Below are 25,493 nucleotides of genomic sequence, written 5' to 3'. Positions count from 1 at the left end.
CCACAATGCACCTCATTCAACAGTCTGCGCTTGCGCATTGGTATTTGCGATAAGGTCTATGGCGGTGTGGGAGCTATTGTTGCACATGTCTTTGTTGTGCAGTTATGCATAACAAATCAATTTGACCTGGGAATACTAAACATTCGTACGTCCAAAACACTTTCTCACACTCACTCAGCAGCATTCACAAGCTGCGCCGTACCGAGACCAAACTAAGTTACCGTGCTCTGTTGTACCATGTACAATTGTAAGACACAATTTAGCAATATTTCTCAAGGGATGCCATAACATTCACTTCATAAGAAACAGGACCATTTAAGGAATTCATGTGTTCGTTTCTCCAGACATTTTTGTTTTGAGAGGAGAGGATAATTGTTGAACGTGAGAACTGGGAACTAGCGGGCAGGTGTTTGGATGAGATGGCTGGCTATCTGTTGCATCCTGCAGGGCTGATGTTGTTGTTTCTAACAGTGGTTTCGTTAGTAACAGCGCAAGAGCAAGGTATGTTATTATCATTTTTATATCAATTCTAACAGTCACATTTTTATTTATTTAATTCCACGCATAAATTTGTTTGTTAACGTAATTGTAATTATATCGAACACTTGTTATGCCCCAAACGCCGATAGGCCTATATAACGACAATGGAGATAGTTATAACTTATTATATAAAAACAAGCTTTTCAGACCATTTAAAATAAATTAATTGATAAATAAATAGCAGTTTTATTAATATATGTTTTCGTCTTCATAGTTTTGTAGTAAAAAACACACGAACATATCAAGAGAATGTGCTGACGAAAAAACAGGCAACAAAATAAAACCAAAATAAAAATAAACTATATACAAATACTATTTTTATACTATTTAACAACTGTTCACTGAATAGTGATACAATATTTAAGGGAATCTTTTTTTGGCTCGCTAGTCAATATTTAGCGGGTTTTAAAAGTGTCATCTTTACAACATTTTCACACAAAAAATAATAGAGGCTCCTCATTCTCAAAGTACTTCAAAATACTCAAAACTTAAAAATAAGTAGTTAATTATGTATTTTTTGAAAGGACGAGAGAATACAGAGAATTTCCACTATACAGAGAATTTGACTTTACAGGTGTTTCTTAAATGCAGATTACTCTGTGTTTGTTATGCTATTTCAAAGTTGTTGACGTTCTTGTGCATCAGAATTGATCGTCTGAAAACCCTGGTCATAAAATGTCACCACTGATGCATTAGACAAGCCTAGCCGTGTTATAGTCTAATTGAAAAACAAAACCTTAATGACACCACTTAAAGACACTAATGTAAGACAAACTGCATGAGCTTTCGTAGTAACAACTACTTCATCTAAAGCAACATCACCATTAAAGGCAGTGGACACTATTGGTAATTACTCAAAATAATTATTAGCATAAAACCTTTCTTAGTGACAAAGGGGAGAGGTTGGTGGTATAAAACATTGTGAGAAACAGCTCCCTCTGAAGTGCCATAGTTTTGAAGAAAAGAAGTAATTTTCCACGAATTTGATTTCGATACCTCAAGTTTAGAACTTTAGGTCTCGAAATCAACCATCTAAACGCACACAACTTCATGTGACAAGGGTATTTTCTTCTTTCATTATTATCTCGCAACTTTGATAACCGATTGAGCTCAAATTTTCACAGGTTTGTTATTTTATGCATATGTTGAGATACACCAACTGTGAAGGCTAGTCTTTGACAATTACCAATAGTGTTCACTGCCTTTAATGTATTATTCATATATTGTTTTGCAAATTGTTTGTCTACCTCCTCATAACTAAATGTAAAGATATGACAGTTTTCAATTTTAAAAGCGAAAGCTTGTTCATAAAGGTACTTAGCGTGTGACATCTTCCACAGGTATTTCATCGTAGGTGTATGAATATGTATGTCAATAGTACGTCACAGGGCTATCACAATGGACGAGTTGACTCTCCTACCTTTGTCCGCCTTATTTGGGGTTGTGTATAGGGCTACAGTGAGTCATCCATGACTTAGTGTTGACTAACTTCTCAGGGGTTCCGCTTCTGTAAAGCGTGTGTGCACATTGATCTAGGTTGCCCCCCTAGCCCCGCCCCCCCCCCCCCGCAGCCTTTAACTTTCGTGTTATACACTACAGTGACGCCCTGTATAATTTTGAGGGGCCATTTATGGGGCGGGCAACTTTGAAAGCTTCATAACTCAAATCTTACCCCTTCACGAAACACAACGGAACGAGGTTGCCCCGGTAATGTTGTCGGCAATACGGTGCCTTACAGGGAAGACAAATATTCGGTAATCACTAAAAATTAATGGTAATACCATGGAGGAATAAATTATAATATATTCCTCCATGGTAATGCAAACAGATCACAGATTTACATAAAACTTACACGGTCTAATAGAGATGATGATAGTTAAATCTCATTATTTGATGAGAAATAAATAATATAATTTCGCGTTTGGAGTTTATCGCTCAGTGAGCGTTTTAATTATTGTTTTTTGCATCGATGTCATGCAAAATGTGTAATCAGTTTTCACTTTTTTCTCGTGACCCAGATGGCCGATCGATCTTAAACTTCTATATGTTTGTAAGTTTATGTATATGGTGGATTACATAAAGTGCTCACATAACTGTTTTGCTAGCAAAACCAATTTTGGAATGTTCCTTTAACGAATGTTTATTGTTAGCACTCCGGTTAGCACTCCGGTTCAAAACCAATCAGAGTGAATCAACGCACACATTCAAGCAATCGTCCAAACTTAACAACAACTTCTATCTCTTTTTTTAAACACCCAGAAATCAGAATATCGTTTCGATATTATATTATTAACCTTCAATCCTTATTCTAGGGATGCGCCTTGTTTTATTATCGATTAAATATTAATAACAACAGAATTTAATTGATTGTATTCATGCGTCCCTTTGTTCCGTGGCAGACAAACAGGGAACGCCCAGGAGCTAGTGTCAACACAATATACATAACCAAACCACAACGGGCATATTAATATGTCCTCGTTTTAGAATGATCTCAATTCAATTTGTTTTTTTAATGTTGATTGTGATACCAAGAAATCTCAGAAAGTAAAAACTGTATCACTACTTAACATAGCCAAGAACCCCATGGAGAGAAGACGAGGAAGGATGTTTCAGTTTTAAATGCAGGAGGCAAACCCCAGAAAACTATTCCAGAAAAAAAACGCAGTCATGATAAGGACTGAAAACGCAATCTATGCCACTGCCTGGATTCGAAAAGGGTCATGGAGGTGGAAGGCGAGTGGAAAATGTCACTGTTTTAAGGGGAATGTCAATTCCCACTTTCAGCTCCCCTGAGTTCTTTCCACTGTTCTTCTTGTAGCTCCATAAACAAGAGTGGCTTTTTGCCTTGTTTGGGGTTGAACTTCCTTTAAAAAATAAATAAATAAAACAAATTCACCAACCTGAGATCACAGACGGGGCTTTAGAAGGTCCCGGATAACCTCTGCAGAAAATACAACTTGATACTGTAAAATGAAAAGTATTTATGTCAAAGTCTTGAAAAAAATCTCGTGTTTGACAGATATTTTTTTAACGCATGACATTTTGAACGCTCTCAATTTTCAGACTTTCATATTGCCTTTCTTTTGATTTGTTGTTTTTTGTAAGAGAATAATTATGCGGAAGGGTTTTGCAGGTGCTCCTAGTCTACATTTCCAATAATCACATTCAAACTGACTGTTTAAACATTATTTTAAAAGTGAAATCATTTTTAATAATTGGTTCTTATCTGTGTCTATTTTATACGTTTAACATTTACTGAATATTTCATAAAAGAAAATTAAAACGAATGTGCAGTATGACAAACAATATAGGTTACGATTCACTGGCTCAATGCACAACATATCCGACTTTAAAAGTTGATAATAGGATAAAAACACAATTGTAAATTATCATACATTATTTTCAATACTGTTCAATAAAAACTGTTCAACTATTCAATAACATCTATACGACCTTAAAATAAAAATTACATATAATTTTTGAGGTACGAAATATAAAATTCATAAGCGCCAATCTCACTTTGTGCTCAGGTTTTTTTACACAAACCCTTATCCCTTGAGATTTTTTGTAAAATCAATTAAAAATTGACATTGAAATCGCTGTCCACATGTAATAAAATAGGCTAATAGTCCCAGTGCTATTGTAATAATATTGATTTTTCCTCAGTGTGTTTTGGAAAACACAAATATTATTCGCTACTGCATTGTGATTTTAAATTATTAAGCCTATAAAACATGTTCTTCAGGGGGTTTAGCAATCTAATTGCTGTTTATTGTTAGACACATGGGATTGTTACTTTGTAGGTCATCACAGCGCAAACCAATAATGCCGCCTTCTAGCTGAGTTCCTGTCTGGAAATATAATCAAACTTTGTTAATTTATTTTATTGCGTATTTATCTTACTACTTCTGGTATCTCGTTTGTCCTAGTTTAAGACTGATGACAGTTGGAACTCTGCACACAGTGTTAAATTTGCATAGGGGGTTTATCTATATGTTAGCCTATGTCGGGGTGAGGGGGTTAAGAATATTCATTTGGGTTGCAATATTACCCATACACACCGATGTGTGTTGGCACTGTATTTTCAGTTCTTTCCAGAGTTCCGTGAAAACAAAATATCACAGGCATATCACTCGGGTGGGATTCGAACCGACGACCCTTGCAATTCTATAGAGCAGTGTCTGCACACATAACTATACATAATTTAGTTAATTTTCTTCATACGGTATACGTTTTAAAAACTTAAATAACCCTGTAAATGATGAAGGCAAATTGAATAATTATACAGCAAATTGTAAAACAAATATATATATATTTAATATTTAATATATTTAATATTTTAGTTATAGAATGATTTGGCCTTCTCCTTTCAACCCATGATCACATGGGCTTTCACATGTATACTAAACTCAAAGCAATGACCCCATATTTAATTCTATTGTGTTTACGCCCATCCAAGTCTTGCTCTATGAGCCAATGTAATGTAAATCGTGGCTGCCAGCTCTGCCAACGTGCATACTCAACAGGAAGCCCTTGAAATGTGTCGGCGTGGTTTAGGTTTGAACTAAAACACAACTTTGTCATTGGTTACGTTCCATCCGCCATTTTGAGTTCGTCGGCTTCAAACGATACATTATTTCTTATGGTGTTCGTCTGTTCTAATGGTAGGACAGGCCAGAAAAAAAATGTTTTAAAGCAAACGAAGCTTTAGCGCAAAGCCTACTAAACTTGTTGAACATGTTTCTAAGTGGAGAGCATAAATAAAGGGCATATAAAGAAAAGGAGACAATCGGAGCATGCATGTGAAAATATTAAGTTTATAATGTAAGCAGACATAAAAAGGAAAATAAATTATTTCTTCCTTTGAAATTATTGTTCATCCCTTGAAATAATTAACTGGCGGAACGAGTTATTTCGAGTGTGTGAAATTTTATTAGAGGGAACTGAACGCCATTTTTGTTTTACTTATACTATTGTATCCTATACATTTTCTTTATATTATTGGCTTAATGAGAGCACAGTGCACTGACACAGGAGTCTTGTTGGCTGCTACTTCATATCACTATATGATCAGAAGCCCAATTTAATAATTCATTATTTATTCTTTGTTGACTTGCCCGAACCAGAACCAGATTTCCTTTTCGACACATCAGCAAACAACATCTGGCACATTACACAATGGGCGGCATGCCCTATATCGCAATATGGTGGCACTGCATGCAATGATTGATGCCTTTCATGGGTCTAATTATTTTGTCATTGCGTGTATTACCTATCAACCGATGCTTACACACGGTATTAACAGAAGAGCAACTCATCATCTTTGGTCTTGCGTGCTAATTAGATATTTCAAAATGGACGTCTTCATCAGAGCACGTTCGAACCATTCTCTTTGTTCGAACCAATGCATTTTTTTTACCTCTGACAAGGGCTAAAGATAAACATGCCTTCGATTCATATTAAACAATATTTTAGGCGCATCCGATTCTTAAATACCAAACAATTATTTTCCTTTCTAACGAATGTTTCGGTTTTTGCCATGCCCAGTGGCCTATCGGATAAGCACATTGAAACGATGAGCATTGGGCGCATGCCTGATACTTCACAGAGGCAACGAAAGCGATTGCCTCCGTGCCCCTGGTCATTGCCTTGGTGCCCTTGAAATGCTCCAGTAGAAATTTACATTTCTTTTCTCATAGTGTGGCCTTTATCACTGAGAAAATGCCTTGGTGCCCTTGCTCTTTCAAAACCGAAGCATTATACAGGCCTGTGACAGCCTTTACTGTTGGGCCTGAGATATCAAGGAATATATTCTCTTGTGTTTTGACTATAGCTGCCTCCATCTTGGTCATGTTCCTCATATCGAATAACAGCAATGAATGCTAGGAACCAGACTAGTTTGTTCTTCCAGCCTCGGTTTGGTAACATTGATATCAAAGGGAGAAATTCAAGATGGCTGCACTGTAATGAAGGTCTAATAGGACTATTTCTTCATGCGATGTAGGTCCTATGAGGCATAATAGTACTTATAAGGTGAAAGTTAAAGGCCTCTAGAGGTATAGGAACCACCCCACATGACAACTCAATGTTGTAGAACAGACCAAGGGTCGATTTCGCAAAGAGTTAGGACTATTCCTAACTTTAGGACTAGGATAGTCTTTGTGAAATCCACCCCTGGGCCCAATTTCATAGAGTTGCTTAAACGCAAGGTAGCTAAACACATCACAATTTAAATGGTGTTTGAAGCTTTGAATGGTGTGAAAAAAAGAAGTAACTATAAATACTCAATAGTAAACTAGCGGGTACAACCATTGTATGCTATAGTTATAAACTTTCACTGAAAATAAGTAGTTTTATTTTTGTATTTTCAGGTCTTTTCTTCCCGTATGGAAGGGACGAAGGTGACTCGAACTTAAAACCTGAAGATGACGGAGGAGAAGAAGTCGTCATTTCAATTGACTTTCCTTTCTTCGATCAGAATCATCGCTCATTATATGTGAGTTTTATTAAATGAGAATTAACACATGAGACGCATTAAAGGCATGCACTGGACACTACTGTTAGTTAATACTCAAAATAATTGTTAGCATAAAAACTTACTTGGTGACGTACAATGGAGAGGTGTGTATAATTGTAGTATACAATATTGTGGGAAACGGCACCCTATGAAGTGACGTAGTTTTTGAGAAAGAGGCAAGTTCTCACTCTAATATTAAAAGACTTCAGGCCTGAAGCCTTTTAGTAGGCATTCGAAAGCACACTCGTGCAACAAGGGTGTTGTTTCTTTCATTATTCTCCTGCAACTTCGATTACCAATAAATTGAGCCCAAATTTTAAAGTGCCTTTAAAACGCAAACATGTGTCAAGATTCATCACAGTTTTATATAAACTCGGCAATGGTTCGCGTTGTTGCAAAGACCCTTTCACCAGAGCAGTTGCCCAAATGTAACATTTTGTCTACCTTTCCTGCTCCCATAGGAAGATTGTGGTTTTTCCCCCCGAAACTTGTGTTCTTAAACTTTTGTGCTACGGAGTTTGCAATTGTTAACCAAAACGCGTATAGTATAAGATAGAATAGTCGACCGGCATTCCAGAACTGAGAATAGTGGTATATCGTAGTAGTGTTTTCTTTAAGAGGACATAATTGCCGAAGTGTCCTTCAACAGTAACTTGCTATACTTATATCAAAACACGGTACCAGTACATACCGGTACCCACTCAACAATCACTATACTGCTATTTAGTCCTCTCATCCGGGTCACTTGTCATTGACAATTATTTTTTAGATTTAGAGAGTCTTTAACCAACAACACTTTTCAATGTCAGATCGTTGAAACTTCAATACATCTATAGAAATAACAGTCATGTAAATATTCATTATACAATAGCCTTATTGTCAATTATTTCTATGTTGGTTTGAAAGGGTCAATATTTTATGAATTCACTCCCAGTTGCCAAAACTGTTCTTGTATCCTTGACCCTGCTTTAAAAAGAGCATTGGACACTATTGGTAATTACTCAAAATAATTGTTAGCATAAAAACTGGTAACGAGCAAAGTAGAGTTGTTGATAGTAGACAACATTGTTAGAAATGGCTTCCTCTGAAGTAATGTATAGTTTTATAAAAAGAGGTAAGTTCTCACTCAAATAATAAAACACTTCAGCTGAAGTATTTTACAATGCATCTGAAAGCACACAAAGTAATGCAACAAGGGTGTTTTTCTGTAATGATTCTCGTCCAAATTCGATGACCAATTCAGCCCAAATCTTCGCCAAGTGAGAATCTAGGTCCAATTTCATAGAGCTGTTTAGGCAAAAAAATTGCATAAGCACGAAAATAGCTCGCTTATTTTACACATGCCAAAATTTCATGCCATATACATTGCTTGTGACTGGTATTTAGCTGTTGTTTACTTAGCATAACAATTGAATGGAGTCTTGGCTGGTAATCTGATTTTACTAAGCAAGGATTTTTTTTGCTTAACCAAAATTGTGTGCTGAAGCAGCTCTAGGAAATTGGGCCCTGATCTTTGACATTACTAAACGTGACCAGTGCCTTGAAGTAAACCTTCGATAATTACCGTTAAAGTATAACCTGTTTCTCTCTACAACCAATGTTGAATTTCAGTGTGAAATATTGTTTCTTGGCAATAAAACAATAAACACAATATCCATTATCCCCATGCAGGTTAACACAAATGGTGTGGTATCCTTCCTTCAAAATGTCGAGCAGTACACGCCAGACAGTTTCCCATTGGGGAACGACCGGCGCATGATCGCTCCATTCTGGGCCGATGTGGACACCACAACCGACGGCACCGTATGGTACCGCGAGACCACAGACTTAAACCTATTGCGAGAAGCCACGGACGAGGTGGGCCGCGTGTTTGCGGTCGATTTTAAATTTAACCCATTTCGGGCGGAGTGGATGCTGATAGTAACGTGGGATAGAGTGCCATTCTATAATGCACACGGTGGAAATGTTATTACAAACGTAAGAACTGTGTATATTCACCAAGAAAAATATAAACCCGAGACCTTACTAACCGTAAAAAAAAATATTGTTTTGTTATAGGCCTAAGCAGGTCAAACTTTACTGCCAAACTTCCACTGCCAAAGTACATTAATATTCACTACTAATAATTTTTTAAACCCCAATCCTTACTGACGATACAAAGTTAAGCAGCCCAAACTTTACTGCAAAATTTAACACAAACTAAACTAAAATCCACCCTTTAAAAAATCCAACCTTAACCATACCCACAACACTGAACTGCGCAGGTTGGTTTTTAATCTGACACAACTACCGTACAAATTCGTCTTCAATTCGTCATCGTCTTCAAGCAACCGGCCCTCGTGAATACTGAGATTCACTGTAGTTTTACTGTAGTGTGAAGGTAAAATAAAATAAAAAATGGTTGTGTTAGTCTGGTTGCCTGAATGCTTCACGGAGGCAACGAAGGTGATTGTCTCCATGCCCCCTGGTCAATGCATTGATCCCCTTGAAAAATTCCAGTGGAAATTTACAATTTTTTCATGGGATGCCCTTTAGTAGGAAAAGACATGGTCCCCTTTTAAGAACGAAACATACAGCATAAAAACACTGTAAAAGGTATCCGTGAAATTTACGGCACTTTACCTTGCACCCTAGCTGCCAGGTGAAATGCCGTAAATTTCACGGTGGAAGTTATGTAAATTTGTGCCTCGAAGGGGTAGCTTGCAAAACTTTGACCGTGAAATTTACGGCACTTTACCTGGCAGCCAGGTAAAGTGCCGTAAATATTACGGATACTTTTACAGTAAAGAAGGTTCTATGATAAACTATAGTTACATGTACGTACATTGAAAACATTTGTTTTAACGATTTGACGTGTTTAATTACAGAGACAAAACACGTTCCAAGCCGTTTTGGTTACGGATGGTAAATACTCATTTACGTTTTTCAACTACGGGGAGATCCAGTGGACTACAGGGGCAGCCAGCTACGGCGATAAAGTGACTGGTCTTGGAGGAGGTCATGAACTCGCCGTACCGGCACAGGTAAGGCCCGTCGGAATCAATAATTTCAATGAAATATAAATTAAACTGAGATGTAGAACAAGGAGCCATTCCAACAACTTAATTCCTCGTACTGCATCTATTTAGAACTCCTTGCCTAGTTCATGTTTCCCTCCATCCTGCAATCTAGAATGTGTTAAGAGGACCTTCAGCTTCGCAGAGTTCTTTCCACATTCAATTATAATTGTTCTTCTTGTAGCCCCATACCAGGAGTGGTTTAGCCTTGTTTTAGGCCAGCTTGCATAGACCTACAACAAAATTAAACACTTGAAAGTTTGGTATCTGGAGTGACACATGTTCTGATATAACGAAGCATAATACAAACGTCCTTGTAGTGATGACAAGCCTTATATAACGTTTGAATTCTAATAATTAAAGGGAATGTATACGCTTGGTAATCACTCGAACAGCTAATTGCAACAGAAAACTTACTTGGTTTCAAGCATTTTTTTTTGAATGATTCTTAAACGAATCATTTCATTTTGAAGTAATGTGGTTGTTTGGGAAAAGATTTAGTTTTGTTATCCCCAAAATTTGGAACTTCAAAGATTGTGCCTTTTGCATAATTAACTAGAATCTCTCTTTTAACGATTTTATATTTTTAATGCCCATTGGTGCTTTTATAGTTTTAACTGCTTGTATAGTTCTATATTTTTTATACTGTATGCCATGTTTTAATATGTCCATCTGTAATGTCCCTTTTTGTCTCTTCTTAAATTGTGACATCAGGAGATTAACTCGATAGTAATTTAGTTTACTTTTTTAAAATCCTTCAGGGGTGCTGCTTTTTTTGTTATTGTATTGTATGTTCTTGTTTTTGTTTTCTTACTGTTCTTATTGTCTGTGCTTGAATTTTTGCCTGTGAAATTAATAAATGAAATGAAATGAAATATTCCAATTACGGTCCTGCGTGGACATTATCGCTCCAGATTTTCGGCAATATTTTAAAAACGTTACCAACTTTCACAGGTAAGTTTTGATTTATGGGGTTGAACAAAGAATTGACTAGAGTGTATTCTTACCAAAGACCTCCGGATTAACGTGCCGGCGCTCTACCAACTGATGAGCTATCTAGCCCCATACTGGTGGTCGCCCTGTTTGTCAATATCTTTGTTCTGGATTAGTTTTGGGATCTATTTTTTTGATAGGATTAAAATAATATCACGGTTGTTTAATGAGTAGCACTGTCTCGTCTCTGATTTGTAACAATGCTACTTTTCATAGGTCGGTTTCAACGCAGGAGACGCCAGGAATTTCTACTCCGTTCCGAACTCGCAGACGGACGCTATTCTGCATATAAATCGCACCACGAATGTGCGCAAACCAGGCCGTTGGATGTTCCGAATTGACGGCAATGAGATCGAAGTGGCAGGGTGCGAGGACGATCAGTCCGGTAAGTTATTTTAAATAACTTTGACATTGTGATATTTTTGTTATAACTCATAATGTTATTATTTGTGGTATACGATCCAAGTTGGGAATTATGTATAGCAAAAGCACGTTCTTCAATGGTTTCAAACGAAATCTTTGTAAACAACTTGCCTTTGTCTTGTCTAGTCATGGAAGACAAAGGAAAAATTATATACCTTTTTGTAAAGTTGGTTTTATTATTTGGGCCTTTATTATTTTGGCCTAGGCCTGAATAATAAAAACAACTTTACAAAATGAACAAAGGTCTTCTAAAAACGTTTTTATTAGTTTATATCGCGTAGATCATTTAGTTTTCATAATACTTTTCATAAATTAAAACATGTTCCAAATAGAATTTAGCGAGAGGTTAATTTATTACAACCTAGCTATTTGCTGTTTCGATAGCTTACATCACTGCAAAGATATTGGTATTGTTTTATGATGTGCACCTACTCCTATACCATTTATACTAGCTTCAAAGTCCTTCACGCAGGGCGGATATGGGGAAAGTGAAGTAATTCAAAACCCAATTACTTAAAGCCAATTTGTCTTTCTAATCAAACCATTTCTTTCCTCTAGGTAATCTAAGAGTCTCCCCTTCCCAGGTGCTGATGCTAGGGGGAGACGTCCTATCAATCTCCGGTCCATGTTTCGATGCAACCAGTGACGTCTTCTGCGAAATCAACGGCTACAAAATCCAAGCGAGTTACGATTTTGCACAGGACCCTTTTACTGTTAGGTGTGCCACCCCCTTGTTTACGTCACTCGGCGAGGTACCGGTGCACCTATCCAAAGATGGTGGTGTGAGTTTTAACTACACGGGATATGTTACCGTTGGTAAGTCTGAATTTCCCCCTTTTTTTTACCGAAGTAGACCTACACTTTCAAAAAAATTAAATTCGATATGACTTTTATTCCATACTCTTTTTGGAAAAGAGTTGAATATGGGAATGTATCAGTATACAAAATCAAAAGCTAATAATAAGTTTACAAAATTAATATGTTTTTAAAGGAAATAATGAAATAAATTACTAATGAAATAAGAGAGAAACGACATTATGAGATTGTTAGAGTAGACCGATGCATAGCAAACAACCTTTATACAGACAAACAAACAGTGAACAACATGAATCTAAACATGTTTTGTGTTATACAAGTGAAACAAGAGAGTACACAACTTAGAAGTGTGCTGAAAATCTAAACGTTTTTAAAGTCGCGGTGTAGGGCAAAACCAAATCATCTTCTTCTTTTGTTTATCCCCAATGCATTTATTAGATCAGTTAAAGATTAATACAATGTGTCCTCCCACTCTAAACAGTAAGCATGGATAGAGTAGCTCCTAAGGTCACCTCCACTGAAACTAACGGCGTTCTGAGAGTAAGCTGGGACAGGGATGGCTACCCCTTCACAACAAACACAATCAACGCCGACCAAATACGTGTCGATGTGTTCCTCTACGAGTACACCGAAGACGCTACAACCGGTCAGATCCTGCTCAAACCGGTTCTGAAGATTGTCAACGATGTCAAACTGTCGAACGGGTTCGGCTCGCTGCTCACACCGCAGTTGGATGAACAGATCGACGTTGGGTTGTATCGTGTGGTTTTACATGGCACTGTGGACGTTAATGATCCGGGTATAAGGTGAGGATTAAACTGTTTGTGATATCAATTACTTTAATGTCACAGATCAGCTGGGATAGGTTTTTTGTATCAATTGGGACATTAAAGGATACATTGCCTTCGGATCGGATGCCTTGGGCTTTAAAATTGTAATACAATGATCCATACAATATATCCAATAAATTTACAATTTACAGTTGAAGAAAACATCGCCTGACGATCATCTCTATTGTTTTGTTTAATATTTATTACCAGTCCTACTTTTGTAATTGAGTAAAATTTTTAAACTAATGGTATTTTTAGTTATGACCAAACTCTTTTAATACCATCAGCATTTTATGATGTTTTACTTTTTACATCTGAAGTTTTCCTATCGGCTTACCTGAATAATGTTTACAATGTCTTGTCTTATGTTTGCAGCTTAACAATGGGTATCCCCGGAACGGACCCATCCCAAGCCCCCATGCCCTCAATGTGGAGTATACCATTCAATGGTAACCCACCGCTCGCAAGTGAGTCAACTCAATGGTGCCAGAAATGGGCAGCCAAGGAGCCGAGCATAGACACGACCGGTGATTCTCTGCCGGCTTGCCCGTGTACTCTTCAGCAAGCCCGGGCCGATGTAGGGTCGTTTGAACCCGACCCATGGTGCAACCAGGACTCGGAGGCTGAAGACAAATGTCCCCATAGGACCGAAGTGGTGCACTGTGTGAGAGCTCGAAGATCAAGGTATGTGGTTGGACTGTTGCTGCTGTGTTCCCCCGCGAGTATCGATATTAAAAAGAGGAACCAGTCTAATTCCTTCACAGCCGTCTATAGACCTTTCTTTTGTTGATAAACAAACCGCCTTGGTTGGCATGGTCGGCCGAATGTTAGTAAAACACTAAATCTTAAAAACAGATGTTTTAACCAAATTCAGCATTTTCTGCAAACTTTCAATTAAATAATATACCTCTTATAATTATTTGTTTTGTTTTTAACAAAATCAACAAATTTAGTTACATTGTTACCAAAAATAGCAATCTTTTCTTAGTTTGCACTTACGGCTTTCCATAGTTTTCCAATCTGGGTTGGCAAAAACTCGGGCTGTGACGTTGCAAAAGAAAGGTCTATTGCTTATGGGAGGAAAAAGGTTGTTGCTATAGTGGTACTAATATTTTTGGTTCAATGAGGTTGCTATTGTGGGAAAAACATTTTGAAAAATAGAACCTATTTCCTTGAAATAATTTGTACCGTTTGTTACTTACATAAACGAAAGTGACCAAGAACCTGCCAGCGAATAAAAGCTATCAAAGACCAGGGGTCGATTTCACAAAGAGTTGGGACTAGTCCTAACTTAGGACTAGTCCTAGGATATACTTTAAAAAATAAAGCAAATCCTAAGTTAGGACGATTAGCTCGTCCTAACTCAAGTTAAGACTAGTCTTCACTCTTTGTGAAATCCTCTGCAGGGCCATGAAGTTTTCCCTGGGGGCGGGAGAGGGAGTTGCATGGGCAAGCGGGTGTAAGGACATTTGTTGATTGTTGACTACTTAATGTATCAACCACCTTTTGGGACGGCAAGAGGGGGATGGGACATTAGGTCCATTCAGCAGCATGGCAACTAGTGTCCTTAAAAGGCTTGCCGGAACAGAATTTCCCTGGCAGTTATTCTCGAAATTCCCAGTAAAAGGCCCGGTACGTGGGGTACAAGGGTTCTGGACGGGGGGGGGGGGGGGTGCTCCGTGCCATACTCTGGTTCCTCCTAGTTACTGGTCTACTAAAATGACTGAACACATTGTCTAGTTTCCATTCACTTTAATTTTAATAAGACAATTTTAACAAAATAAGACAAGTTTGAAATTTTGCTTCTCCCAAACCCTTAACAGTACTCAGGGAAGAGGTCAGCTTTGTTGCTATGACAACACCAATAACATCGTCTTATTGGCTGATAATTTCGAAGGGGGCTCTACCCTCAGCCACTTCCACGGGGGTGCCACTCCCGCTGGCCACCCGGGCAGTATGCCATACTTGTCCAATTACCTTAAGGACAGGGTACCATGGGAGCAATGCTGTCCGGGCACTGGCTATCTTGAGGGCGTATGCAGTCTTTATAGGGACAGGCGACCCTCGAATGATTGCAAGGACTATTTGCCGCCAAAACCTGGTGAGTTTTTGAAGACGTCTGTAATATCTTCATTGCAAAAAGAAAACCCAAACACACCAACAACGGAACCCCAAACAAACCAAAATTAGAACCCAAAACACAAACATACAAGAAAACATGATTCAAGCAAGTTTTAGTAGTTGGCCGTTTCAGTTTGAAAATGCAATTCTAATTTTTGAGTTCAACTTTGTGCGGCATGAATCTACAGTACTGTGTAATAAACGGTTTAATAGACGTTATCGTGGGTTTGAATCCCACTGGAGTGATGTGCCTTTGAACTTTGTTCACAGAACCGGAATGTTCTGAGTAAACGGTGCGCAATACAAGTCATCGGTGTAGGAGTAAAATAATTTATATAATTGCCCATAATTATAATGTTTGTGTTCGTGTAATAAAAAGGAATTGACTTTAAATCACTTTTATTATCATTATCCAGCTGCTGTGTTTGGCGAGCCCCATTTTATAAGCTTCGATGGAACTAAATACACCTTTAACGGCTATGGAGAGTTCATGTTGATGACTGCACCGGAATCCAATGTATTTATTCACGGCAGAATGGCACAGATGATAGACAATGGTAAGAGTCACCCAAAAATTATCAATCAGTATTTTGCATGTTTACAGAAAAAAATGTTGACCAGATTTATCAAAATATTTTTGTAGACATTGTGACGAAATGGTTTTATTTGTCTTTTTATAATTATTACAACAACATGTATTCAAGTCATGAGTTTATCACCAAGATTAATTGGTTAAGAAGTTCAAAGATTGCTCCTATTTAAGATTTAGTTGGCCAACATCAACCTCTCCTGAACCTTAATTGGAATAAAAACATAACCTTGCATTAGCAGTTTTGCCCGTAGCAATTTGGGGAAATCACAAACTCAAGTAACCGATTAAATTTGAATCTCATTCTGTTAAACAGTAATGGCCACGGGTCTGACTGCCGTCACCATGAAGGTTGGGGAATCTGATACCGTGCAGGTTGAGCTGAATGACCGCCGTACTCTGGACGTTTGGGTACGGAGCGAGGATCGAGAGACGTGGCAAAGACTTGGCTTCGAGCAGAGTAGTTGGTGGATTGATCAAACAGACGGTAAGTTTGAAAATATTCCTCAACTTGGGAACCTGCCGTCGATTTCACAAAACTCTTCCTAACTTAAGACTAATCTTAGGACTTAGGACGAGCACTGTAGCATGCAGACCTTAAAGGAACACGTTGCCTTGGATCGGTCGAGTTGGTCTTTGAAAAGCGTTTGTAACCGTTTTTTATAAAATGCATATGGGTAGAAAGATGTTGTAAAAGTAGAACACAATGATCCACACAAACATGCCTCGAAATTGCGTGGTTTTCCTTTTACCTCGTCGACTAACACGTCGGCCATTTATGGGGGTCAAAATTTTGACTCCCATAAATGGCCGACCATGTTAGTTCGCACAGTAGAAGGAAAACCACGCAATTTCGAGGCAAACTTGTGTGGATCATTGTATTCTACTTTTAAAACATCTTTCCAACCATATGCTTTTTATAAAAGACGGTTACAAACGCTTTTGTTATGACCAACTCGTCCGCTCCAAGGCAACGTGTTCCTTTAAGATTAGTCCTAAGTTAACTCGTCCTAACTGGAGATAAGACGTGTCCTAACTCTTTGTGAAATCGACCACAGAAGTACATTTTCTGAAATGGTAAAGAGTGGTAAAGCTCTTCAAATTGTATATACATGTACATTCATAATTTGTAATTGCTCATTTTTTAAAAGTATTGTATGGGTAAAACCAAACAACATCTTTACCTGCATTCATATAGTATGAGCCATTTTGAAACATGGCGGACACAATACTATACGACACTATTAGGTTTGGGTAAATTTATCTGTGTATATACCCAAACCATGGAGTTAGAATTCAACCTCATTGCCCAAACCAAGCAGTGCCATTAAGCAGTGCACTCTTATGGTGTCCACCATACCTTCAAAAAGTTAAATTGTGTTGTTCTCGTATTGACTTTGCAGGTCCTATTGTCGAGCTGATAGGTGCCGATGAGAGGCAAGGTGTACGGGTGATCTTCAACGATGGCACGGCCTTCGAAGCCAAAGCTCCCGCTGGTGGATCAGCCATGGCACTCATGATACTGGCTTCATCTTCACTCAAAGATCAAACTAGAGGTCTTCTTGGGAGATGGAACGATGACCCGAGTGACGACCTGACGGCACCAAGTGGAAATATTTTCTCAAGGGATCCATTGACTCAACTGCACGATTTCTTCGGCCTGAAATGTAAGGAGGAAACAAAGTTTTACTTATAATAAATGGAATTTTGCATCGGGATAAAGGTTAGAGGTTTACCAATATGAGTTTTACCAATATACAAAGAAACTTACAAATAACAAGAACGCTTAGTCTATGTGACTAAAAATGAAAATATTATGATGTATAATGAAAAAGAGCAAAATGATGGTGTACCTGGCAAAGCAGCCAATGGAAAGATAACAATGATTGACGTCCATTTTGTTTCTGAACAAAATAATTGACGTCCATACTTGAAAGAGACCAATGGCACATGTCTGGATTTAAAAAAAAGGTTACCTAAATAACTGTTACTTGGAAAGCCATTCTAAACTTATAGAACTGAGCCGACGATATCACGTTTTGGAGTTTATTGGAGGAGTTTGGTTGTTTGTTTGCTGACTTACAATAATTATGTTGACGTCCATTTTGTTTCTCCAGGGATTCTTGAAGGAGCCGACCGATTATTCCGAGACGACATCAGTATCAACTACACCCTGGTCAACCAGCCGTATTTCCAGGCGAGCTATGACCTAGTCTCCACACTGACTGAGGATGAACTGAACACAGTGTGTGGTGATAGCGAGGTCTGTCGCTATGACTACAAGAAGACGTCATCAAGTGATATGGGTGATGCTGCTAGAGATGCGGAAGAGGATTACGAGGATACCAACGAGAGCACCAAGCCAGGTATGTATATACAAGCAATTCCGATGTTTACCATCTAACACGTCTGTGAAGACAAGGGGCCAACTTTATAAAGCTGTCAAGCAAAAAGTGTATTTCTTTATTTGTTTATTTAAAGACACTGTACACTTTTGGTAATTGTCAAAGACCAGTCTTCTCACTTGGTGTATCTCAACATATGCATAAAATAACAAACCTGTGGAAATTTGAGCTTAATTGGTCGTCGAAGTAGCGAGATAATAATGAAAAAAAACACCCTTGTCACACGAAGTTGTGTGCTTTCTGATGCTTGATTTCGAGGCCTCAAATTCTAAATCTGAGGTCTCGAAATCAAATTCGTGGAAAATTACTTCTTTCTCGAAAACTACGTTACTTCAGAGGGAGCCGTTTCTCACAATGTTTATATACTATCAACCTCTCCCTATTACTCGTCACCAAGTAAGGTTTTATGCTAACAAATATTCTGAGTAATTACCAATAGTGTCCACTGCCTTTAAAGGTCTTTATAGATCAGAATACAAGTACCAGCACACGGCTGTTTTACAAATATGGTCCTGTGTCTTAAAAATGAGGATAAGGAAAAACATCACTTAAAAATATACTTACACTCAAATACTGCTTGACATATTTCTTTGCTAAGCAAAAAAATTAATGGGGCACCGGATTCTGTTATAATAGGAAAAACACAAAGAATTGCCTCAGTGTTGTTGATCGAAATTGGCTGTATAGTTTTACGCGCGAATTCATTAACTTTAACCGATTAACTTTAAACGGTAATATAATAATATAACCAACAAATATCGTCAAGTTGTGACGAGCAAAATAATTCGGAAAAAAACATCTTGAAAACTAAGCTAATTTTGCAAAATTTACGTTTTGATACTCAGCACAACAACAGAATTAGCAAAGAAACGTAATGGCAATTACTTTCAATATCTTTCTAGTTGCGAGCTGCGGTTACCTATCTCCACCGAGCGGAGGGAGTAAGTTGGGTACCGTGTATTTGAATCAATCGACGGTCACATTCAACTGCTCTGAAGGGTTCACCATGACGGGCTCTGCCTCCAGGAAGTGCATAGATAGAGTATGGCAGGGAAATGTCACACTATGCAGTAAGTATTCAATTTTGCAGAACTACAAAAATTTAAATCAGCATGTAGCACAATTATTTATTTAAAACAAATATAAAATACTACAAAAATATAATGTTAAATAACAACATGTCTTAATTTTCCCTGAGTGATATTGATTTTAGTAGTGGGCTATTTTTTTACCCTTTCTATAAGTCGATTTCAATATGTTTATTGTTAGATTTATCAGCAGGCCTATAATATGCAGAATGTCAATATGGAACTTTCCTGGTGTACATTTGTTGTATATATTCTTAGCGGGTTGTAGGTCCTATGTGGCAGGATATTCTGTCCCTGGAGATTCTGTCCACACAAGGCGAACTGTGTACAAACTTCTTCTGATAGCGCCCTCTTGTGAATCCTCCTCCTCCAGCCCATGTTAATTTCCCATGGGGGACAGAATCTCTTGGTGTACAGAATTCCCTGAGACACCTACACTCAGAATCTGTGTATAATTTGCAAGTGGAATCATTTGATTGCCCCATACAGATTACTTCCAATCCTGCTTTAAAATCCTGCTTTTCCAATCCTGCTTAGACCCATAGTCCATTACTCCGTATCCATTACAATATATTGTTTCTTTTCATTTTCATTAACTATTTTCTTGATCTGGGGTCGATTTCACAAAGAGTTAGCATTGCATGGATAGTCCCAAGTGAGGACGAGTAACTGGTCCTAACGCGAGATAAGACTAGTCCTAACTCTTTGTGAAATCCACCCCAGTTCTTGACTGTCTTTGACTTAAATAATGGTACTTTATTGTTTACTATTCTCCTTTTATTGTGACCAATATGGGAAAAAAAGTTGATTGTTGATTGAATTGAATGTTTTTCTCGAACAGCTGCAGTTGCATCTCCTTTACGTGATCTGTTAATTGTCATCATCGTGGCCGCTGTCTTGGCTGGTCTTCTACTGATCGGGATTTGCTTAATCTGCCTCCTATGCTGCATTAGTAGTAGGAAGAAGAAGAGGAACAGAAAGGAGAAACACGCAGGACTAGAACTTGGGTGAGTTGAATAGTTCATGATTGTGTACGATACTGTCTCAATGCTTTTAATAACAACCATAGAACATATTATGAACATAATATAGATAACCTATCATCATCGTCATCCTTCGTTCCTGGACGGAATAGACGAAGCAGCTAGATGGTGCCAGGTTGCTTTATCCCACATAAGTTGTTGGGTCTCGTTTATATTGAGATTTGTGTCTTTGGTGATGGTGTTTGGATAGCACATTTTCCTCCCTAATTGAGCGAGACAGGTTAAATGAAATGAATTAATTCATATAAATTCATATAAATTTCTCAAACAGTACGCTACCCGAAAATGGAGGTATCCATAACCACGCTCTTGTAACCACACCCCTGGCTTCAGACCGCACCCCGTCAGACACACCCACTTCTTCAATCACCGGCGATCACAACTACGAAAACTCCATGCAGAGAAACCACCATAGCAGGGACAACCCCCAGACGGCATTCCGTTTCCCAGACACCAATGGGTACGCGGTCATGACCGGTGATAGGCATCCAACGAGTACCAGTGAGGCCGCTAGACACCACCGTGCTGCACCTCTTGAAGACCGACCAGTCTACAGGGTGTCGGCCACCGAGAGTAGAGGCCCTGGGTACCGGATAGCTGAGGAGGCGAGAGCTGGGCCGAGTCACGCTGCTGGCACCTCCGCGGGGTCATCTCGACCTATACCGAATAGAGACCCATCTCGTTCAAAACAGCCTAAAGTAAGGGCTGAAGAAAACACCTATGATGATCCCCGTGCAGTTCGGCAGAGGGACAGGTCGAGAAAGAACGGCAAGGGTTCCATTATCAAAGATCCAAAGTAAGTAATTGAGAAAGTGATTTTAATTTTATAGCGTGACATTTCCTTGGAGGATCGGTCTGCTTCGAACTTTACAACCAGGAGGGAATTTTATATTGAAACAATTATATTTATGAGCAACCATGGGCTATAATTATACTTTGTCTTTTAACCGGCATGATTTGATATATCTTCATGGGATTGCTGATACCTTACAGTTTTGTGGATGTGTTTTTTTCCATAAATGAAATATGTTTAGAGACTTCAGAAACGAGGTGGCAGCAGACTTGCTAGTAAAATATCAAATTAATAACAATCGCGTGCACTGGGTAAAATTCCATGTGTCTGCTGCCATCTGGTGTTTTCAAACTGTTTTCTTGACAATCTTTGCAAGATAATGTTTACCGAAACTGAGCCTTAATTCCATTCCGTTTTCAGCACTGCACATTATGACGCAGAATATGACAGCAGTGATGACGAAATAGCCAGAATCAAACGTAAGTTGATTGTTGTTGATGTTTTGCCGGTCACTAAGTATATAAGGGGGCTCAAAAGAAAAAGGGAGAGGAAAATGGTTATCAAAAAGACAATTTAAGTTTGATGTTACTCTTTAAAGGCCAGCCACCCAGCCCACCCACGTATAAAGCCGAAATGTTCAGCCCCTGCATCTCTCTAAATGGTAAGGAGTAAACAAAACACTCTTTGAAGAGCCAAATGAGGGACAACTCTTTTTCGAGTGGTCTTCCACTCTTTCAGATTGAAGTTTGCATCTTTTTGAGTGATTTTTCACTCTGTCCTGGAGTGAAACCCCTCTAAAAGAGTGAAATAACCACCACTCTTGTTAAAGCCATTATACACTTTCGGTACAGAAAAGGAAAAAAAGTTCACAGATTTACAAATAATTTACAGGGCTTACAGAAGGTAATGGTGAAAGACTTCTCTTGAAATATTGTTCCATGAAATGCTTTACTTTTTGAGAAAACATTAAAACAATATCAAGTCTCGATAGCGAGAATTACGGATTTTTTTTAAAACACATGTCATGACACGGCGAAACGCGCGGAAACAAGAGTAGGTTTTCCAGTTATTTTCTCCCGACTCCGATGACCGATTGAGCCTAACTTTCACAGGTTTGTTATTTGATATATAAGTTGTGATACACGAAGTGTGGGGCTTGAACAATACTGTTTACCGAAACTGTATAATGGCTTTAAAGAGCCATATTAGGGACAGTTCTAAATGTAAAGAGTGGTGTTTTTCACTCTTTTACATTTAGAGAGGAAGTCAGGTGCCTTTTAACATTCACAACTTGACATTTTCGAATGAGCTCTTTTCGGAAGCCCAACAACGAACACTTTTTCTAAATATCTGACAGAACCTAAGCCCAACAAGCCGTGGTTTCGAAAAGACTCTATGACTATAAGTAGCCTTAATTTATGTTTTTGATTTGAATGTTTTTCTTTTGATTACACCAGGTCAACTTCGCCGAGAAGTAGAAGAGGAAGATGATGAAGAGTAAAGAGGGATTGAGCTTAAATTGCTTCATGTTTCAACAACGTCTTGTTTATATCATACAAAAATAGTCAGGTGCACCGTACTTAAGTTTTGTTGTATTGGGATATCATAGTGTGTGCTAGAATCTTGTTCATGCCAATTGCTTAATCTACACCCAGGAGTATTACATGGGTATATTTTGAGAGCAAATGCATGCCAGTGTCCCAGGGGAAAAGGTCGGCTGGAAATTCTGTCCCCATATATGCAAAATGAGTGGGCTGAAGGGGGATGTTTCAAAAGAGGGCGCTTTCATAAGTAGTTTGTACACAGTTTGCCACATATGGGGACTCTCCAGGGGGGGGGGGACACACATAATCTCCTGCCACACCGGCGCCATATAATTGTTCATAAAAAAACTAAGAGAATTGATTACTATGGTTAATGACCTGTGGCCCCATATCCCATTGAAGGAAAACGCATAATATCTACATTGCAATGACAATTTGAAGAATAGTACCACTAAATGCCAGACATTATCATGCATACGTTTTGAAGATTTTAACATAACATTTTCACAATGTTTTTTATAATTATGAAAAAATTGTTTTGGCAAAGATAAAACACCAAAAAAATGCGATAACAAAGCATCAATTGGTCCTGTGAAATATAATATCACCGAAATACCTCCATGCGAGATACTTCCACAAACTCGTATACCGGTTTATTCTGTAGTTTACAACAAAACAATGTGCACAGTAATGTCTCTGACAAAAACTTTGTTCTTTGGTACCTTAAACCTATTCTTTTGGTACCTTATTCCTGTTGTTTCTGGTACCTTAAACCTTTTGATGACATTTGGTGTGTTATTGAAATTAGTGAAAACCAAACCATTCCCCTCAAAAAACAGAAGAAAAAGAAGATGTATTACTATTAGACATTTTTATTATTATAAATCTATCACTAAATGTGAAATATTATGAGTGACATTAGAGTGACATTTGTAATTTTAATACATATTAGATATTTTTGAAATTATATTTACATAAAATGTATGTTATTATGAATGTTTAATAATTATTATTATTAATTTACCGACATTTGCATTGTGAAATTTCGTTCACTTTGACTATATACTAAACTTACTTAATTAACATTTTATATTACTTATATTAATTTACACCATAATAATCATCGAAAAGGTGGAGGATTTTGTTTACACAAATAGCATGGTTTTTTTTAAATAATAAAATCTATCCCTTAATCATAGTAACTTGATTCTGTACTTATACCGCAGAGTGTTCAACTGGCGTCTAATTGAAAATATATCTATGCAATTTTATGCAATTAAAGAAATGATAAAAATAATGTACTTTAACAGCTTCAAACAGTCCAAATTTAAAAGCGGTGGAAGGAAAGTTTCCAGAAATGTATTATATAGTACTATAGATATTATCTATCGGAATAGTTGCATAGCATCCGTATTCAGTAGGTTGTTACAAAATATACTAAGCTATCAACGATACCAAAAATATAGTATAGTTATAGGTAAATATAGGCCTTATTGCTGTATATTAAAAAAATGAATGAAAAAGCGCACATTCTTAACATGTCTATAGTAGCTTAGAAAATGCAATCAATTTTTATATAACTATGGCCAGTTATGTTTTTTATTCTTTCTTTCTTTTTCAAGTTTATGTTTCTTCGAATGTTCCGTTTTTACGATAGAAAAGAGAGAAGGGCCAAGGAAATTTGCTTCAACTTTATCCATTGTTGGACCTTCTACCGAAACGAAATATATTGACTATAGCCTCTTCAAACAACGATCAAGTTAATTTTTAAATAAGACAAACTTAATTAAATATATAGGCCTCTTAATAAGATGTCATTATTATAGTATATTCTGATTCTGAAAATGTTCAAAATATAGGGTTTTTTTTGCAAAAAAAATAACCAGCAGCCAATTTCATTTTCAAGCATTCGTATTGAGTTGATTTTTAAAACGTCTTTAAATTTCATTTGGAATATGTATGTCTATTCATAGCATTAGTTCAGTATAACTTATATAAGGCGCTCTTTTTACTATGAAGGCCTACACATTGTGGCGTTGTAGTACTTACAGCTGTATTGTTTTAATAGGCATATAAGACGAATCTAAGATGTTAAATGAGTTGTTTGTTCGTTGATTTTAGATCCTGCTGGTCGGGAATCCTTAGAAAGTGCATTTTACTATACTTTTGTTATTATAGTGGTTTCCATCCTGTTTTCTCATTGTTACCTCATACTGAAATCTCTTTCACCAAAGCGGGGCTGGGTGGACAAAATAATCATTATTTTATTGTAGATGGAATCATCCAAGCAAAACAAAAGTGTGGCTCACTATAATCAAGCAAAATAAAAGTGTGACTCGCTATAACTGGTGAATACTATCGTTGTATTATGTGAGGTTTACGAAGAAGCCATTTTAGAAAGAAGCAGCCCCCGATTTCACGAAGCGCTGCGACGCGTCGCAAGTGAAAGTTGCGACCGGTTACAAGTCGTAAGTTGCGAACTCGTCGCAGCCGTGACGTGTCTTATAGGACTGCGACGCATCCAGCGACGCATCGCAAACCCTACGATGCGTCGCTACTTGCGATGAGTTTCGTGAAATCGGGGGCAGGAACCAACTGCATGTAGCCTAACTATAAATGTTTTGAATATCTTACCATAGGCATGTGCTTCCCCTCTTTAATGTTATCATGCGTTGACGCTATTTTCCTTTATTTATTTTTAATGAACCTGTTATTATTCTTATCACTTTCTGTTG

At 37.7% G+C, this 25,493-nt stretch overlaps 1 protein-coding gene across 1 annotated transcript; it reads left to right on the top strand.

The window, feature by feature from the left end:
* Window positions 1–191: 191 nt before the first annotated feature.
* LOC139936417 (sushi domain-containing protein 2-like) lies at window positions 192–25,493 on the top strand. Its single transcript, XM_071931240.1, has 18 exons — window positions 192–501; window positions 6,912–7,036; window positions 8,729–9,034; window positions 9,925–10,080; window positions 11,323–11,491; window positions 12,088–12,345; window positions 12,827–13,151; window positions 13,551–13,859; window positions 14,999–15,276; window positions 15,713–15,853; window positions 16,202–16,372; window positions 17,289–17,552; window positions 18,003–18,251; window positions 19,193–19,360; window positions 20,220–20,385; window positions 20,693–21,217; window positions 21,635–21,693; window positions 22,672–25,493. The coding sequence occupies exons 1-18, from the start codon at window positions 420–422 to the stop codon at window positions 22,713–22,715; spliced, it is 3,795 nt and encodes a 1,264-aa protein (XP_071787341.1). The 5' UTR covers window positions 192–419; the 3' UTR covers window positions 22,716–25,493.

Source organism: Asterias amurensis, chromosome 4 (assembly GCF_032118995.1).
Source record: "Asterias amurensis chromosome 4, ASM3211899v1".
NCBI classification, from domain to species: domain Eukaryota; kingdom Metazoa; phylum Echinodermata; class Asteroidea; order Forcipulatida; family Asteriidae; genus Asterias; species Asterias amurensis.
Note: the sequence above shows the minus strand (reverse complement) of the source record. Positions and strands in the feature narration are given on the sequence as shown.